The 19,474-nt window shown below is 36.2% G+C and overlaps 1 protein-coding gene across 2 annotated transcripts; it reads left to right on the top strand.

Moving 5' to 3' along the window:
• Nucleotides 1-1,246: 1,246 nt before the first annotated feature.
• On the top strand, nucleotides 1,247-18,544 carry LOC103983096 (5'-3' exoribonuclease 4). 2 transcript variants are annotated; one of them, XM_009400260.3, is made up of 22 exons: nucleotides 1,247-1,576; nucleotides 3,431-3,533; nucleotides 3,627-3,703; nucleotides 3,785-3,976; nucleotides 4,142-4,261; nucleotides 4,347-4,409; nucleotides 5,299-5,424; nucleotides 5,544-5,708; nucleotides 5,869-5,946; nucleotides 7,779-7,865; nucleotides 9,796-9,876; nucleotides 12,195-12,290; nucleotides 12,847-12,917; nucleotides 14,674-14,802; nucleotides 14,922-14,998; nucleotides 15,106-15,146; nucleotides 15,252-15,326; nucleotides 15,419-15,573; nucleotides 15,675-15,779; nucleotides 15,889-15,964; nucleotides 17,314-17,393; nucleotides 17,636-18,544. In XM_009400260.3, exons 1-22 carry the CDS (start codon nucleotides 1,370-1,372, stop codon nucleotides 18,342-18,344), a joined length of 2,913 nt encoding a protein of 970 aa, XP_009398535.2. In that variant the 5' UTR covers nucleotides 1,247-1,369; the 3' UTR covers nucleotides 18,345-18,544. The 2 variants fall into 2 exon arrangements, with proteins under 2 accessions (XP_009398535.2, XP_009398534.2); XM_009400259.3 differs by having other exon boundaries at nucleotides 17,630-18,544.
• The last annotated feature ends 930 nt before the right edge of the window (nucleotides 18,545-19,474 follow it).

The raw sequence follows: 19,474 nt of genomic DNA, 5'->3' as shown, positions 1-19,474 counted from the left end.
CAATGGCCTCGTCTTGCACGAACTGTATCGATCAATATTTATTGATCCAGATATAGACTTATACCCATACCTTCATTTTCAAATGTTCGATATTTATTTATCCATCTGTAAACTTAAATGTATACCAACCATTTTCAAGTTGTCAAGCTTATCATCCGATCCATCTATTATTATTATTATTATTATTATTATTATTATTATTATTATTATTATTATTATTTATCGACTTTCGTTATTTTTTTCTTAATTTTTTTAACGATTAATAGATAATCATATTTTTATTTTTAAATAAACTTGAGAAATGAAAGGTTTAAGATTTAAAATATCTTACCTCGTGTTCATGATAAAATCGATTAAAAAATAAATAAAAGAAAACATTACGACTTATCATTATTGAGCGAATATAAATTTCAAAGAGATATGATGGATGACAAAAGTTTCTGAGCTGGGTTAAATATGGAAACTTCATCTTCATTAAAAGAATAAGATGTTATTTATTAGGTCCCTTTGATTCTGATGGTAAGAAAATTATTATGATGGATGGTAAAGAAAGAGGAGAGAAAATAACTTGTGTAATTACAAGACATTTTAACTGGAGATATATCGGGACATGCATGCAATTATGACAATATTTTGTGAGTCATTTTGATTTAGAAAATATTTGAGTCATTTTGTTGTTTTTCTACGTGCACATATGCTAAATAGTATGGTGCACATTTTATTACAAACTCTTTATAACAAAAAAGATTTATGTATTCAAAATAACCTTAGATGTCCATTTTGAATAAATAAAAGTAATTTCATAAGAAACCCATGCTTTATATATAAATATACACATATGTATTCTCTTTGCTTTTTTGCAATTAAAACACAACGTGGAGAGAGATATGGGTGAAGTAAAAGAGTCGAAAGGAAAATAGAATAAAAAATACAAATGTATTTATTTATTTGCATTCCTCAAATTCAATTATAATGATGAAAATTAGGTCATTTAGGCTTGTGATGAGTATTAAAGGAAGGAGAATATATGCAAAGATATCCAACCTCGAATAGACTAAATTACCCCTAAGACGATCAGCTAAAGTTCATGGTGGCAGATACATACATTTAAGGATATCCGACCTCACATAGACTAAATTACCCCTGAGGCGATCGGCGATGACGGCCTCTCTCACCGACTTTTGGCCGAGGGTAATTTAGTTATTCAGCACAGGCATTAACAAATTATTTCCTCGGTTCGGTCCGGCGCTCTCATCCATTCGCTCTTTCCTTTTTCCTTCCTCTTCTCCCGTGCCCTCCAGTCGTCGAGACCGAGAACGCGATCGCGAGTTCTCGAGACGAGGGCGAGCCAGAGAGAAGAGGATGAGGTATGGGAGTTCCGGCCTTCTACCGATGGCTCGCCGATCGCTACCCGCTCTCGATCTCGGACGTGATCGAGCAGGAGCCCGCCGAGGGCATGGGCGGCACCCCCCTTCCCTTGGATCTCACCGAGCCTAACCCTAACGGCTTCGAATTCGACAATCTCTACTTGGACATGAACGGCATCATCCACCCCTGCTTCCACCCCGATGGAAGGGTGAGCATGCTCCTCTTCTGTTGGGTCATTTGCTTCTTGCCCTATATTTTTGCTTTCGCGTGAGGAATATATATGCAGATTTGATGATGCCATCGACGTAGATAAAGGATATCCGTGATTGTCTGTATGAAACATTTTGGTAGGTAGCTTTTAGATCTTGGGTAGATGAGGTAAAACAACAAATTTCTAGGTTACGAGTTATTTGAATCAGGAACGCATCCATAAATCTATATACTGCGGCGTGCTTAGAACGAATCAAGTTGATTTAATGTTTGTGCTCGGGCCGTGGTAGGTGGTTTTGTGATAGCACACGAAGTGAATACTAAGTCAACCGGCTATTTTGTGGTCTTTAATTATGTGTTTTTGCATGTTTGTTATGGTTCAGGTCCAAATGATTGCTCATCATGCCCACCTATGATAAGCTTAAAACCATTGTTTTCATTAGCATATGAACTTTCAAGAAATAGCACTGAAGATTTGGAATAGCAAGTTTCTTGATATTGTCTGAAGGCCTTTGATATAAGGTACCACAAATATGAGAAGGTTAATTGGATGTTTAGCATGTTGCACGAACCAGTTAGATGGTGATACAAAGAATTCAAGGTTCTTGTGACACATGGGCCAATAGTTCCTTTAAAAGAATGAGTCCTTAATTGAAATTTACAGAAATAAAATTTTCTCTCGGGGAATCTTCACAAAGGTTGACCAAAATGCAATGCTGTTGACTGGAAAATTTGCTGTGGTCAAGAAAGGAAAGCTTGACTAGTTAAATGAGTGACAATAGCCTACTTCTTTGGTGTCATGCATGGATTTAATTGCCTTAGCAATTCGATCTGGCACAAGCTGAATGCAAGTCAGAAAGAAGTGCTAGTACAATAATTAGTTGGTGAGGGAAGGAAATTTCTGTTCAAAGTATCGGTATGACAAAACTTTCCTCTACTGGAGGTAGTGATTTGGGATCAATATGCTAACCCATTGTCTAGGTGCTTAATTGAGATACTCACTAATTGGGAGTCAAGGAAGGATACTATTTTTTGCATAAAGTTTGAGTGGCCTACTACTGATAACTTGGGAATTAGCAATTTGGTCCATGTTGTTCGTGTCAGTGAAAGTTCCTAGACAGTGGGTTATTTGAATTACGACTGAACAACATGCCTAAAGTATCAATTATCATAATTAATATAGGAATTGCTTATGACTTGGAATCCTTCTCTTTAGGCAATCATTCTCCCTGTCTGAATGCTGTTTCCTATTTCAAGTATGATGCAGCCTTAATGTTTAGTACAAAACTTAAGACCTTGGGAAATGCAGCACTAGTTCATATTCTTCAGCTATCAATGCTATCATGTCCTTCCTTGTTGGCTGCTTGGTTCAATGTGTTTCTCCATAGAATCTGCAGCTGTTGCATCATCATCACTAGTTTCTTCAGGTGCCTTGTAAGGTATAGAAATGGGTTAAACAACAGTAATTACAGTAGTGGATTTGCATTTAAACTTACTTTACTTTTCATATCAAAAAGCAGTTATAACAATGATTAAGTAATTGCACAGACAGGTTTTTGCTACAAGTACAAGCAATATAAGTTATGAACATAGTCTAATAATTCATTCCACTATTCTATAGAAACCTAAAAATTGCTGATTATATGTATGTAAATTTTCACCTGGTGAAGCAGTGTACTGTTAAAATGAAAAAGCTTGCGTAAAGTCATGTATTATATTCTTCAAAACAAAGAGCTGAATATATCATTTGGTTATGAAAGCTACTGCCTTACATATTGTGAAATTGAGAACATCATATACCGTCTAATCAATTATTGCCTCATTGAGTGATTAACGTTCTTTGTACGTGCAGCCTTTGCCTGCTACTTATGATGATGTTTTCAAGTCCATCTTTGACTATATAGATCATCTCTTTGGACTCGTACGTCCCCGAAAGCTGTTGTATATGGCAATAGGTGAGCGACATAGATTCTTATGTGTTGTCTACATGGTTGGCTGTCTTTGCAGCATAATTTATCTGGATTATATACTTTTCTGAATTTCTTCAGATGGTGTCGCTCCAAGGGCTAAGATGAATCAGCAACGTTCCCGACGTTTTAGAGCTGCAAAAGATGCAGCTGAGGCAGTAAGTAGAATCTTATTGTTGTTGGCAAGAATTACTGTGGCTCTCTTTAACATGAAAATACCAACTCGGTGCATTCCCCAGGCGGCTGAAGAGGAAAGATTGAGAGAAGAGTTTGAGTCTGAAGGAAGAAAATTGTTTTCTACGGAGAAGCCTGAGACAGCAGATTCAAATGTTATAACTCCGGGGACTGAGTTCATGGCTGTCCTCTCCGTTGCACTCCAGTATTATGTGCATTTGAGATTGAATTGCACGCCTGGATGGCAGTCAATTAAGGTGTTAACCTGCTTGTATCAAGTACTTGATGCATGATTTAGGGTCATATAGTTTCCCTTGCTCAGCGATGTAATCATTGCTGGTTTTATTTCGTCAATCACTTGATTTCAGGAAACTATTCTGTAATTGTTTTCATGGAGATGTGCATTGGGTGATTATTTGAAGGTTATATTGTCTGATGCAAATGTGCCTGGAGAGGGTGAACACAAAATTATGTCATACATCCGCTTACAACGCAATCTTCCTGGTTTCAACCCGAACACACGCCATTGTTTATATGGCCTGGTGTGTATAATTGCTGACCTTTTTTGCAGTTTCCCTTTATGTATTTGTTTATCTGTTTTCTTAATATGGCTCTACTATTTTGCAGGATGCAGATCTGATCATGCTTTCTTTGGCAACTCATGAGGTCCATTTTTCGATCTTACGTGAGGTATGCAAAGTTTGTCCTGTGATTCTGACATGGATCAACATTTCATTAGTTAAGTATCTCTAATGACATGCTTTTGTATTCCTAGCCACAATATAGATACGGGATGCCGTTATGACAAGATGGTATGAACTATGAACAAGTTGATGAATGAATTTTTTAAAGAAATAGGATATTTTATAACAAAGATAGAGCAAGAGAAATGCTTTCAGACACATTATGTATGACAAAGTTTCACATATACTTGGGAGTGTTAGATTGTGCAGTTATGGATGATGATCAGTGATGAAAAATGATTGGCATCCATATTTATTCATTGTGAAATAAATTATTTTCTATGACATGATACTTAGAGAATGTAGAGAAGATATAAAATAAATAAGCACATTAATTTTATTAGTAATAATTTGACATCCAATATAACTGTTAGGAAAATAATCGATCTTGTCATATGGCCATCTCATGTAGAATAATTAAAACATCAGCATTCAAGAAAACAATGTATTCTAAAGAAGTACTTGTTAAATTTATCGCAGTCATCTGAGAAGTGTATAATTCTTTTAACAATTATTTCAAAAAGAATTGAATACTTTGAGGAAGTATCTGATGCATGTTAAAGAAGTATATGACAAGTATCTTATCCCGTACTTACCCAATATGAATATATGAAGCAATTTAAAGTATCCATGTTCTGCAGACTTTAAGATATGAATATGCATAGTATGTAAATTTTATGCATGTGTAACAATATAGGTATTTGCTTGTACATGCATTCATATCAGGTACTGCCCGGTACATGCATTTATGTACATGGACAAACATCTTTTATTGCTTCAGTCCACATTTGACTGAGCTATATGTTAACTAGAAGTTTTTGCAACTGACTTTACAGGTGATAACCATGCCAGGGCAACAGGAGAAATGCTTCAGTTGTGGTCAAATTGGACATCTTGCAGCTGACTGTAGAGAAGATAAGAAGTCTGCAGATGGTACACCTATTTACAAAAAGAAATATCAGGTAGCATACTAAACAATGAAATATGTCACGTGACCTGGTTATTCGATTCATCGGTCATAAATTATTGCATGTTATGATCAATATGCCCTCGTACACTAAGTTTTTTATCGTGTCCACAGTTTCTTAACATCTGGGTTTTGCGAGAGTACTTGGAGAATGACCTGGAAATATGTGATGCTCCATTTGCAATCAACTTTGAACGGCTTGTGGATGATTTTGTCTTTTTATGCTTTTTTGTTGGAAATGACTTTCTCCCACATATGCCCACTTTGGAGATTCGCGAGGTTGGTAGCCTACTGAGTCCTCTTCTCCTGTTTGGTCTTTGTTCCTTTTGGATTTTACTTTTTAGATCGTTGCACACATTTCAGATGATCTATCAGAATCTTTATAAAATTAGGAGACCTAGTGTCTATTCATATGCTAAAGATGACTTTGATGCTGCAGGGTGCAATAAATCTTCTTATGTTTGTTTATAAAAGGGAGTTTATAGCGATGGGTGGTTACCTCACAGATTCTGGTGAGGTAATTTCTCTCCAACTGCTGTTCTATTACCTGGATACATGGTTTCTTCAAGTGGTTATTATTCAAAATGTCAAGTATGCTAAATTACACAACTTTAAATATGATGTGCAAGATTTTTCCATTTATGAATTGAATGTTCACTTAGTTAAGAGTTGACTTTTTGCAGAATGCCTGTAAGGTATGTGTTTCGCTTCTGCTCCATTGATGGCAATCCTATATTGCTCATTTGGCTTAGATGGTTGGGTTCCACACTTCCTACTTCAGCATCTATTGCATAGATTTTTTATCCAGAATTAATCAATCCTAGATGAAGTATATAATGAAGGCAACACCTGATTTAACTGTTTTAATTCTTTGTGTCATCCAACAATCTTAATAGAGATGGTGAACACGATATCATCTCCAGTAGTTAGGCTACCAGGAGACATGGATGCAAGATGTGCTATATGGCAAAAAGGCACATCCACCAAAAACGATTCGAATGTTTGATATTCACATGGCATCCCTCAGCAGTTAAGTTTCTAGTACAGTTGGAGGAGGTAAAAATAATAAAAAAATTGTGTACAGCGGGGAAACATCTACCTGAAAATCTAACCATTCAATTTTCTTCATTCATATCTGCTGCCGCTAATGAAGTCTTAGCTTTTGGATGAATTCCCTTGGATTTGAGTCCTTTGCTGATACATGATCGTCAAACATCATACTTACTGCTTGTTCTACAAAATTTCTGTTTTAAATTTATGAAACATAAGCTTAAATAGCATGTTGAAAATTCTCAAGAATTTTTTGCCGTGGTGGAGACCAACTTTATTCTGGTCTTGTTTCCTTCTTTACATTAGACATTGTATTTTCGATTGGTCGCCAGACCTTGATTCGTCATGAGTGGTAACCCTGTTGCAAACAGCAGATCACTATATTTTGGATTATTGATATTGACCCTGTAGCAACAAAGATCCAGATAAGCAAAAACCTTGCAACTTAAGTTTTTAGGATGTCGTATTGGTCTGCGCACCATGAACCATTTGCTGTGCATACAATTCTTATCCTTTATGTACCACTATTGTCTTATTAAGTGCTAGGCTGTATTTTTCTTGTTTCTCTGGAATCTTGATTTGGAGGCATTTATATTCAGTTTAACTTTTGATCTCTCTTCTAGTTTTTGTTCAGTCACTCACATAACATAAAAAGTCTCAATTTTTCTAGTGTTTTTATTGATCTAGTGGCTCTGCTCAGCATGGTTTTTTGCTGGCAGATCAGTTGTACTTGCAGCATCAGCTGAACATATGTCAAAGTTCCAAACATTTTCTTCAGGACAAACAAGGATTTCTGTTATTCAATGTCTACCCACAGCCAGACATCTTATTCCTATAGTTATGAAACATCAGTTGTACCTCAACATATATCTAGGTGAAAGATGTTATTAATGAGAAATTAGGTGCAAGGATGACATGAATTAGTAAATAATATGCCTCAAAAGTGATGAAACTGGAGGTACTTCTCTTCCAACGATATTACCATTATAAAAAATTTAAATTTTACTACTGTACTGCTATTGATTTTTTGTACGTGTATTTTGAAAATTTTACTGCATGGTCCAATGGTCTTGCTCTTAGGACATTGGACGCTGAACCTGAGTTTAAATGTCAGTGGGCCCTAGTTTATTCAGTCTTCTGAATCTTCTTCAGAAGGTTGTCCAAAAACTAATTAGTAATAATATTTTTTATTATATAATTCTTCTTTTAGGGGCTTTGTTGTTGTATTTGAGAAATAAGATGATATTATTAATGTGCAGCAGAAATTTGCACTAACATCTGATACTTCCATGCATCTAGGTTTCATTGGATAGGGTGGAACACTTTATTCAGTCAGTTGCTGTTTATGAAGATCAAATATTTCAAAAGCGGGCTCGCATTCAACAGGTGAAATGTTATGTTTATGCCACCTTGAAAGCACAAATTGCCCATTGCTTGCTATTTACATAACATGTATTTACTCTTTAGCGCATGCATCTATTTGACCATTGCTTTTATTCTTTGAAAGAGGCTCATTTTATGCAGAATTCTTTGTTGATTTTAACACATTTCTACTATTGGATGTTATATTAGTATATAACGGTAACTTAGGACAATCTCAATTATCTAACTATGGTTTTTTTGCACATGGAGAAGATGCATGCTGAATAGAATAAGAAATTTTTATTACCTAACTATAAGAATAAGAGATTTTCTTTGACTGACATTTTTGGAAAGGCTGATTGAATGAAGAATATGATGCTACATAAGTATTCCCAAAGATCAGTTTCGTTTTATATCTGGATAATCAACCATAGATGTTTTTTATTTGTTGAGGCATTGGTATAGAGAGGAGAGGTTTGTATATAGTTTTATTTTACTTAGGGAAAGCTTATAATAAATTATCCATGAATCATTATCATGATCAACCAAAGAATGATATAAATCAGTAAAATAACTAGCTAGGGCCACTTGAATCACTATCAACTTTTGCATATAAATGTTTTATATCTAGATAATCAACCATAGATTTTTTTATTTATTGAGACAATGGTACAGACAGAAGAGAGATTTGCATATAGTTTTATTTTACTCAGGGAAAGCTTATAATAAAGTACCCATGAATCATTATCATGATGAACCAAAGAATGATATGAATCAGTAAAATAATTAGCTAGGGCTTCTTGAATCATTATCTACTTTTGCATATAATTGTTTTATATCTGGATAATTAACCATAGATGTTTTTTATTTATTGACAATGGTACAGAGAGGAGAGATTTGTATATAGTTTTATTTTACTCAGGGGAAAAAGCTTATAATAAAGCATCCATGAATCATTATCTTGATCAACCAAAGAATAATATAAATCAGTAAAATAACTCACTAGGGCCTCTTGAATCATTATCAACTTTTGCATATGAATGGTTATTTTTTTCTAATTTTGTTTTTGGGCCAAAGATTTTAGGGTTGTTTTGCTATTTGGTGTAACATTCTGCAGTTTATAGTTGTATCTCATGTGCACATTAAATTTGTTGAACTGGTCCAATATAGCATCTTGCTGATCATTGCTTGTTTCAAGCTCCAAAATTGAGTTTGATTGGGTTAACTAAGGGTGGAAAGTAGTACGATTATTAGGATTTATTTAGGATATGTTTAAAATTATTTTGTTCAGGAAATAAACAGTACTATTGGTATCTAGGGTTTGTTATTGATTTTTGACTATCAGCTTAAAATGCCTAAATGCAATTAAAGCAAGTATCTAGAAGTGTCGTGTGTTGGGTGTGTATGCTGGATGGTTTTGGGCTTCTGCCTTTTCTTTGGTCTACCAGTTTTTGTCATTAATTTATTGAAAATAAGACCTATGTTATTGTTAAACATGATGTTCTCTAATCAAGTTCTAGAACTGTTGAATGATTAATTGCCCACAGAGTTATACTGTGGTTTATTTTTTTGATTTATGACTTTTAGTCTGTGGCTTCTGGGAGATTACTGGAAATATTAAATAAAAATTCAATAATGCCATTTGTGGTAATTTTAACTAAAATTTGACTGCTTGCAGACTAGACATAATTTTATAATGCTTTGTACTCAACTATACCATTCAATTGACATGATGCAATAACTGTAACTTTCACTTAATATATTATTATCATATTACCTGTTAATTACTTGTCACTGTTGACGTAGCAAATTCTATCTTGAATTAAGAATATTTCTTTTGAATGGTATTATCACATTTTTGTTGATATATGTTAAGTTCTTTTAATTTCAATAAATCTTGTTATTAGTGCTTTCTATTGCAGATAATAACAGAAATTCTGATGATTGATGGCAGGCATATGAGAATAATGAAGAGATAAAGCTTAAAATGCAAAGAGAGGGTTCAGAGGATATTCAATCTGCATACACTGACAAGGTTTGCTTGGTTGTAAATATGGTTATGGCATGAGATATTCATGGACATGTTAGAGACAGTACTTAAGAGTTAAGACCATTACCCATGTATACACACATGTATATCATTCATTGATTTATGTACAAACATATATGGATATGAATACTTTGTGTTAACTGCTCTTTTCATTAGATTTTGGCTTGTCAATTTTGATCAGTTTGGTTCCTTTAATATATCTGAGACTAACGAGACACTGGAATAAGCAACAATATTAGAGTTAGTTTGTAAGTATTTGGGGCTGGCATATTAGCTCTTTATTTTAACTTGGAGTCTTCATCAGTTGACATCTTCTGGTTTGGGGGGCATCTTTGGATGGCTCACTTGGATGCTTTTGGTGTCTAGTAGACAGAAAATAAGTTCATATCTTTGGATGGCTCACTTGGATGCTTTTGGTGTCTAGTAGACAGAAAATAAGTTCATATCTAGATTCCTAAATTTAAAAGCCAAGGGTTAAAATCTAATCATTTTAAATTTAAAAAGTGATAAGCAGCAACCAATTAAGTCTCTAACTGGGTATGGATACATTTTTCTGTAAATAAGGGTCATGCACTGCAGAGGATTGAAAATTTGAAATCATTATAATTTGATGTCTTATTGATCATAATTGTTTTTGTGGCTGTAGTCCTTAGTGAATCATCATATTTCTATTTCTCTCTATATTCTTCTTTCACTGTTTTGCTTTAAAATGCTCTCAACTTTTTCCTTTGATCTTTATTCATGTGTGTGTGTCTCTCTCCCTCTCCCTCTCCCTCTCCCTCTCCCTCTCCCCCTCCCCCTCCCCCCCCTCCCCCCCTCTCTCTCTCTCTCTATATATATATATATTTTCCACTTCATAAACATGACATTCCTGTTATATCTTTTAACAGTATAGATAAACCTTTTTCTCCCTGGCTGTTTATGGTTGAAAACTTCCTTCAGACTACTATTTTTACATCTTTCTCCTTAACAAATACATCGTTTAGAGCTTTACTTTTTCAACTCTATTTGTTGCACAGGAAGACATTGCAAAGGTTGGTTCTTTGCAAGCTGGGTCATGGGTTTGAGGCAAAAAAATATCTTTATTTGCTGGGATAATGCAGCTTTATTTTCATACCAAGCATTGTTGTGCACTATGCTAGTGCTTGTGTTTGTGTGTTATGTGGACTCATGTCCACACCAACAAGCCATGTTGGATACATGTCCATGTGTTTACGAGTTAGATATATACTTGTTAGACTTGGTTATTATACTAGTCCAATGTTAAATGATATATAACATAAATGGATTGTTTATTAATTTTGAACATATTAAAAATGTCTTGGTATTTCACATCCTCACAACATTACAACATATAATTGTTTTTGGAAATTTATTTAGTACTGTGTGTCCACTTGTGTCCATTTTGTCTCCTTGCCAGATTAGACACTTGGATTCTTGTCCATTTTGGATTGTCATGGTGCCAAATTTTCCACCACATCGTTCAAGTTTGATGTATAACTTTTCTGTATGACCATTGTTTCTCTCCTTACGTTATGAACCTTTTCTCAGTTGAAGATCACTGCAATAATCGTAGGAATAATGGGAAAGGTATGGGGAGGGGTACATATTTTGCTAGTATTCAGCAGCACATAGCCTGATGTCCTTGAGTTTTATGGATTAAGAGGAAATAAAAATGGAAGTATTATGAGCAAAAAATGGTGATTAGAAATATGCACCAAAAAGCTCCATTGATGGGTTAACCAGAATAAATTTTTAATAGTGAAATGCATGAAGTGTAGTGGCATTAGGTATTGATATGCTTTGGTTGAAGATTAAAATTTTAATATCGTTAACAAAAAAAGTAAGAGTTATTAGCTAAAGAACACGTAAAAGTAACATGTTTTAAATGGGTTTCAGGAAAGATGATGAATAAGAAAGGTAAATGAGTTTTTTGGTCATATCATATCGAAGCATGGTTTTTAACCCATTCTACTCTTGTAATATGCCACTTAAACATGTTGACTTCATTTCAAGGAGCTCAATTATAATCCTCTGGATGGTTTGCTAAGCAAGCATTTATACCTTTAAGGTAGTAACATTTTATTGCACTTGGAGTTATTTTAATGGATAAATGTGATGTTGCATGCTTGCACCAGTACATGTAAAATAAACTTTTCTCATGTTTAGTTGACTTACTTTTACTGGCCTAAATATGATAGCTTATTCAAATCACTTAAACCATGTTCAATTATTGATGACTAGTAAATTTCAATGGAAATTGTTGCTAAGCTGGATTTTATTTGTGATGTACTGTTTTTCAGGTAAAATTAGGAGAACCTGGATACAAGGAGAGATACTATGCTGAGAAATTTGGAGTCAAAGAACCAAAGTTGATTGACGATGTTAAAAAAGATGTTGTGAGTCACTGGTTTGTACATTATAATTTTCCGTGATTCCATCTGATAATTTTCCATCATTAGTACATACTCTGTACACTGAAATGCCAAGAGGCAAAAGTTCTAAAACAGTTACAAAAGTTCAGGCTCCAAAAGTTGCAAAACAAACTTTGCTGCTGTTTTAGCAAACAGTATTCAGCCAACCATATTTTTTGAAGTCTAAATGAAGATGCAAATTAGAGAAATATAAATGATACACAAGCTGCATAGATAATAAAAAAGGATGTGCTTTGACAGTCGTTCGGTATTTTTTGAAGTATTCAGAATGGCTGCTTTCTAAAATTGTTTGAGGTTGTTATAATGGAAGGAAATATGATGTTTCGATGCTTCAGGCCATTGCTTCAAGGTTTTAATTGGAACATATGTTTGATACCTTCATGGATATCGTTATAAAAGCTGGGAACAATTTTTTATTTTTGTGTCTATTTTGCCTATTTGAAGAGCAACTGAGACAACATCAGTGCAATTTTTTTCTTATCTAATTGGTAGGTTAATGATACGTAGTTCTACATCTCAGGTCCAGAAATATGTTGAAGGCCTTTGCTGGATAATGAGATATTACTACCAAGGTGTCTGCTCTTGGCAGTGGTTGGTATTTGATTTTTGGAACTACTATATGTCTTCTGTACATTCTTTGGCATTATTGTAATGTTCATTTCATAATTTTGTGAGAATTGTGTGGTCATTGGTGTCGGAATTGTCTTAATATTTGGAATCTTGATTCTAGTTATCTTAAACTATATGTCCTGAGTTATAAATTATGAACCCGCTTTATCTTTAATAAATCTTACAGATTTTTCCAGAACGTTTACTTTCTATTGATGTATTTGATTGTAAATAACATCAGAAGAAATTAGCGCAGATAACAGATCACTTACCTTTTTGGCATTGTCTCTTAAGGCAATTGAAGTTGTTTCTGTTTAATAGAAGATACAAATGACCAATAGGGTAAGAGTAACTTTATAGTAATGAATAACACATACATGGTAAAGAAAGGGTACAGTAGCACAGATAAAATATATGCACTCGCCCTCTTCAGCAGTGATTTAAAAAGGGGCTCGGGCGCTCGCCTAGGTGCTCGGGCGAGACGAGGCGAGGCCCGAGCGCCTCGCTAATCTCCTAGGCGGCGCGCTTCAAACAAGCGCCGCCTGGTCGCTCGCCCGAGCCCAGGCGCTTGGTGCTTCGGGCGAGCACCTGGGTTAACCAAGGCGATCGAACCAGGATTTTAGGTCTGGTTCGGTCCTAGTTCGGTCTCTGATGGTTAGTTGGTTCAATCGAACCAAATAAAATCGATATAAGTGAGAACCCATCCCTAACCCTCGCCGCTCCCGATCCCGATCTCGCTGCTCGTCGTTGTCACTGCTCGCAAACGCTTCCGTTGTCGTCGCTCACCGCTATCGTTGCTCGCAAATGCTGCCTCTGTCGCCGCTCGCGCCTCCCGCTGCTCACCACTCCTGCTCCCGCTGCTCGCCACTATTGCTGCTCGCAAACGCTGCCTCTATCGCCGCTCGCGCCTCCCGCTGTCGCTGCTCGCAAACGCTGCTCGCGCCTCCCGCTGCTCGCCACTCTTGCTCCCGATGCCGCTGTCGCTATCGCTGTCGCCGCTCGCGCCTCCCACTGCTCTCCGCCGCTGTCGTCGCTCGCCACTGCCACTTTCTCTTTTCTCAGTCAGTAGGCTCAGCACCCCTTTACACTTCTTTTTAACAGTATACGTATACTGAATACTGTTAATATTATTAAGTTTATTTAAAATAATTAATTTTTAATACTGTTAATAGATTAATAATATATTATTTTGATTTTAATATTATTAATTTTTATTTATTTGAAATTATTGCTAGGTTTCTTAATACTGTTAATTTTATATCTTAGATTTTCTTAATTTAATAGCATATTTTTATTTAAAATTTTAAATAATTATATTTATTAATTATATTATATATTTTTATATTTTAGCGCTTCGTTTCGCTCGAGCGAGCGCCTAGCGCCTCGGGTGTTTTTGGACCTTGGCACCTTTTGGCGCCTAGCGCTTTTTAAATCACTGCTCTTCAGACACTTAGGGTACTTAAGTTGTAGTTGTTCTGGAATCATGCATTGGACGTGGCTTCTTTGATTAGAATTAAAGTGTATTGTTTGTTAATCAGGGTATCGGTTACCTTGCATATCGAAGTACAACTAAGAATACATTAGTGAACGATTATTCCCTAGCTATAGCATCTGTTTTTCACAAGAAAAATAACATCAAACTTTTATCTGACATAGGACTTCATTATCAATCTAATTGCATCTTGGTTACAACTTTACTGCACTCTAAACACATCAAAACTGGTAATTGTTCTCTCAGGTTTTACCCGTATCATTATGCCCCTTTCGCATCTGACATTAAAGGTTTGGCTGATTTGGAGATCACGTTTTTTCTGGGTCAACCATTTAAGCCATTTGATCAACTAATGGGAACACTACCAGCTTCTAGGTCAGTTAAAATCTGACTTTCTATGATATTTGCGTATTCTATTGAAGTGTAATGTCGGACTGCAAGTTATTTTGTCTTTAACACAATGTTTAATTGTAATCTTTCCATGATTTATGTAGCGCAAATGCATTGCCTAAGCATTATGGGGCATTGATGACTGATCCAACATCACCAATAAGTTCCTTCTATCCCAAAGGTAAAACTTTAGCACTTGGACCTTTTGCTTCTTGAATCCTTGTTGTTTTTTGAAAAATTCTATCTTAATAAAAAACACATTTTTTATGCTGTTTTTTAATTATGCAGACCTTGAAATAGACATGAATGGCAAACGCTTCGCATGGCAGGCAAGTCATTTCATCTGATTTGGTAGTTTATGTTATATATCGTCTTTGCTATAGTTCTTTCTAGTGAGTTTATCAGTTTATCTTATAGCAACCTTTTTAATTTAGGGTGTTGCAAAATTACCATTTATTGACGAGAGACGTTTGCTTGCTGAAACCAAGAAACTTGAAGACACTTTAACGGTGTGGAGACTTCCTCCTTATGGTCTTGATTTGTGTGAGCTTTAGCCACAGCATTTCTGTTGGAACACTGACTACTGGTAATACTTTCTCAGGAAGAAGAGAGGTCAAGGAATAAGATAATGTTTGATATAATATATGTTCACCATGGTCATCAATTGGCTGCACAAGTTGCTTTATTATATCGGATGTGCTCCCAGTTACCAGTTCAAGAGCCTTCATATTGTATTCCAATAGAAACGAGCTTTAGGTTTGTATGATATGCTTTCTGCATATAAGACATTGAAAAATTCTGGTCATGATTGCACTTTTAACTTCTATCATACATTCTTTTTTAAAATTATTTTTCAGTGATGGAATGAATGGGTTCCTATGTCTGTCTGAAAGAAATCGCTACAGTACATTAATACCTACTCCCATTAAAGGCCTAAGCAGCATTGGGAACAATAGAGTCCTGTAAGTAATTAAATTAATCTTAGACTGGTTTCGGTTTCATTGAAAGATATTCTCGATGTTCATGAAAACTGTATTTGGCATATTTATCTTTCTACCCTTTATTTTGCAGGAATGCCACATATATTAATCCCCAATACCACAAACACATTCCAGAACCTCCTGATGGCGTGAAAATGCCTATGAAGGTAATATCATACTACTATTGTGTTAATCCTTTTGTTTGTTTGGACTGATCAGCTGATCAACTGATCAGTCTTTTTATGGCTTGGTTTTCATGTACAATTATTCGTATTGGATTGGTTGAGGCATGAAAATGGGCAGTTTAGATGTCACAAGCATTGTTTTATACATTCTGCCTCGACCTGGTAAAATTAAACAATAAAGATAACTGAAGAGTTTAAGTTATTTGCAACGAATGCATATTTGGATAGCAATAAATAACTTGGAGCTCAAAAGCATGAACTTCCATGCTGGCTGGCATGCCTGATACAGACACTACCCACATTGATATACCTCCTTATTGGGGTTATCATGTTAGCCAGCTTAGCAACTGTAATATTAAGCCGTACGTTAGATGCTGCAGTGACCACGTTTTCAGATCTCCATAAAGGTTGTTTGAGTGTTCTGGAAGAATGAAATGACAATTATGATAATTTTGTATCACTGTTGAGGATATAGTTTCGTCAGCATGGAGTTCTGTCAAGCCACTACCAGAATGGAAGTATGCAGTATATATGCTGAAGAATTTTGATGAGATAGTTTGAGCGTGCTTGAAGATTGAGATGACAATCATGATAATTTCGTATCACTATCGAATATATAGTTTTGTCAACATGGAGTACTGTCAAAGTGTCAATCCACCACCAGAATGCAAGTATGCAGTATATATGGCGAAGAAACTTGATGAGATAGGGCTAGGAGGGTTTGGGAAACACAGGAAATGGGATTTGCATGGAGAAACATGGAGAGGAGTCATAAAACACATGGGTTTTAAAAATAGCCAAGTAAAAATGAAGTTTAACAACATCCTTCCGTTCTTATTTACTTATTATATCTTATTACCTTAGAAAGATGTAGGTTTCCTGTACACATTTATTAGTCACTTGCAGTACTGTTCACCAGAATGGTGCACGCCACCTTCTACAGCCAGCAAAAACCAAATTTTTATGCTTGCCATATGGCAAGGGTGCATTTTACTCGGGTTTTATATATGCCATATATGTAGAGCTATCTATTTGTTCAAAATGTTTCTATCAAACATATTTTCTGTTTGGTAGAGCTATCTATTTAGGTAGTAAGATATTTTCTGTTTATCAAACATAATTTATATATGCCATATATGTAGAGCTATCTATTTGGGTAGTGCCACTAGATACTTAAACAAGTCATTTGCAATGGTTATATTTACTTTCTCATTATATTTTCTGGACCAATTAATCTTACCTCTATAATGAGCTTGATTTCTTACCATGAAGTGAAAAATATTGATATGCGATGCCCCACTTTAATACTCATGTTAAACCTGCTTTGACAGATTTTGAGATATCAAGACATCAAACCTTTCCCCATGTTGTGGCACGAAGACAACAATGGACGGCGTCAAAGTAGGGAGAGGTGAATGAACACTTTATAGTTATTTATTCCCTGCATATTGATCATTTTATATATAGCTGTGCTATGAGATGGATTTTGGGCACCAAATAGGGATCAAGGCTTCAGCTTTAGAAAGAATATGGCTTGCTGATGATACAGATAAAAAACCTTCATTAGGAGGCTTAACAAAAACTTGTTATATAATGCTACCAATATAACTTTGTACAGTTGTGATATGGTGATGTGTTGGATCCTAGTTTCAGGCCTCAGGTGTCTGGAGCACTGTCTGGCCATCTCCTTGGAGAAGCAGCTCATCGTCTTGTTAAAAACTCTCTACAAATCAGATCAAACAATAATACTGGCTTGCTTGACACACCATACCGCAACGTTCCAAATTTTGGCAACAAATCCAGGCCAGCTGGACCATTGGGATATGAAAGAGGCTTCTTTGAGGATTCAAATTACCATCAGTATTCTAGCAGTAGTTTTCTGGGTTTCTCCAACTCCAGGCCTAAATTTCATGATGGTGGTCAATTTGGTAGACAAAACATAAGGATGCAGGGGATGTCAAATTCTCAGGGCCAGCATGATAGTATAAGAACAGAAATGTCGCGTCTGACAATGGGAGAGGGCCCAAAGGTGCAACCACACCCTCAGATGCCGAATGCTGGGGGCTCTTCGTATCATCAACAACAGCTGATCCAGAATGCTGGCCCGCCTCCACCATTCCCGCCCATGGACTGGATTGATAAGCAAATGATGAGGGGGTTTGGGGGTGGGTTTGTTAGTCGGCAAGAGCCCATGGAATGGCCAAGTAAACAGCCTCTGGTCAGAGGTAATCATGCTGGTGGATTTGGCAGACATGAGATATCCTCTAGGAGTCCAAACGACAAGCAGCAGCAGGCGAACAAGGTTTACCGGATAAAGCTACAAATGCCACAAGAGCCACCAGATTCAAGCACCCAGCAGTGAACGCCTGATACGTTAGCACCTTCACCTCGTTATGATGTACTAGTGTTGTAACCTATATGTCTCGGGGGTATGCTCCAGTGTTAACCTAGTATATGATAGCATGAACTCTGTCATTTGGCTTTCATTTTGTTGGCTCTGTATCCCCGTTCACGTTGTACGAATGCAAAGTGGTAGGACTTGCGCAATGATCTTGTTTTTTACATCTTCTACTATACTTATCCTTTGCGTTTATTTATCTTTGATATCGAATAAATATTTTAATGTATGATTTTAAATTATTTTGAATGAAACTAAGTGAAATCATTGAAGACATATATACCCGTTTTACGGATGCCGTTAATGGTTTAAAAGCTCTTAGCAAATTCGAAAGTAACTTGTTTCAAATGGAGGATAACTCAATTTTGTCTCTCATTCATTTAGCTTTGTTTTCGGTTCAAGTTGGATGCTTTCTTGGTTTCGGTACGGAATAAATCAGGCGCTGGCTAAATTCACATTTTATGTTTACAGAGCCGTTTGCTCCGAGCGGGTCTTCCCAATAGCACCACCCACCAGTCACTGTGGTCCCCATGCCGCTTGCTGAATGTCCCAACGTGGAAACGCGCCATCGGTCTAGTCCCCGCAATCTGCATGGACATTCTAGCAGTTAAGAAGGCATGGTGCGTGCGGTTAACGAAGTGAAGAGTTCGGGTCCTGCGGTTACCATCATCTCGGTGGAAGCAGCAGCGTGACAGCATATTGCAAAAAGAAAGAGAGAAAAAAAATAAAATAAAAACTGACCTGATAATTGGCTATGTCATGCTCAACATCCGAGCGGACGTCCTCCATAGAATCCCATTCAGCTATTCAGCTGGGTTGGGAAAGGCATCCGTTTGCTTCTCATGATGCCCCTGATAATTGTCGTCATGCCTAGGCTGTCAAAGCCCTCAGCCACATGGATGGATGGATAGGTCAATGTGTACCCGCGACCGAACCAAATGGATTATCCACGTACTCAAACTTGTCAGGAGGATCGATGATATTTGATCGATTGTTCCGTAACTTGGTCTTCTTACAAACCCACCCCAACAAAAGGGATAAAGGGAATAGAGGAACGATATCTTCTGTCCCGTCCAAACCATTGGCAACTACAT

Source organism: Musa acuminata, chromosome BXJ3-4, assembly GCF_036884655.1.
Source record: "Musa acuminata AAA Group cultivar baxijiao chromosome BXJ3-4, Cavendish_Baxijiao_AAA, whole genome shotgun sequence".
NCBI classification, from domain to species: Eukaryota; Viridiplantae; Streptophyta; class Magnoliopsida; order Zingiberales; family Musaceae; genus Musa; species Musa acuminata.
Note: the sequence above shows the minus strand (reverse complement) of the source record. Positions and strands in the feature narration are given on the sequence as shown.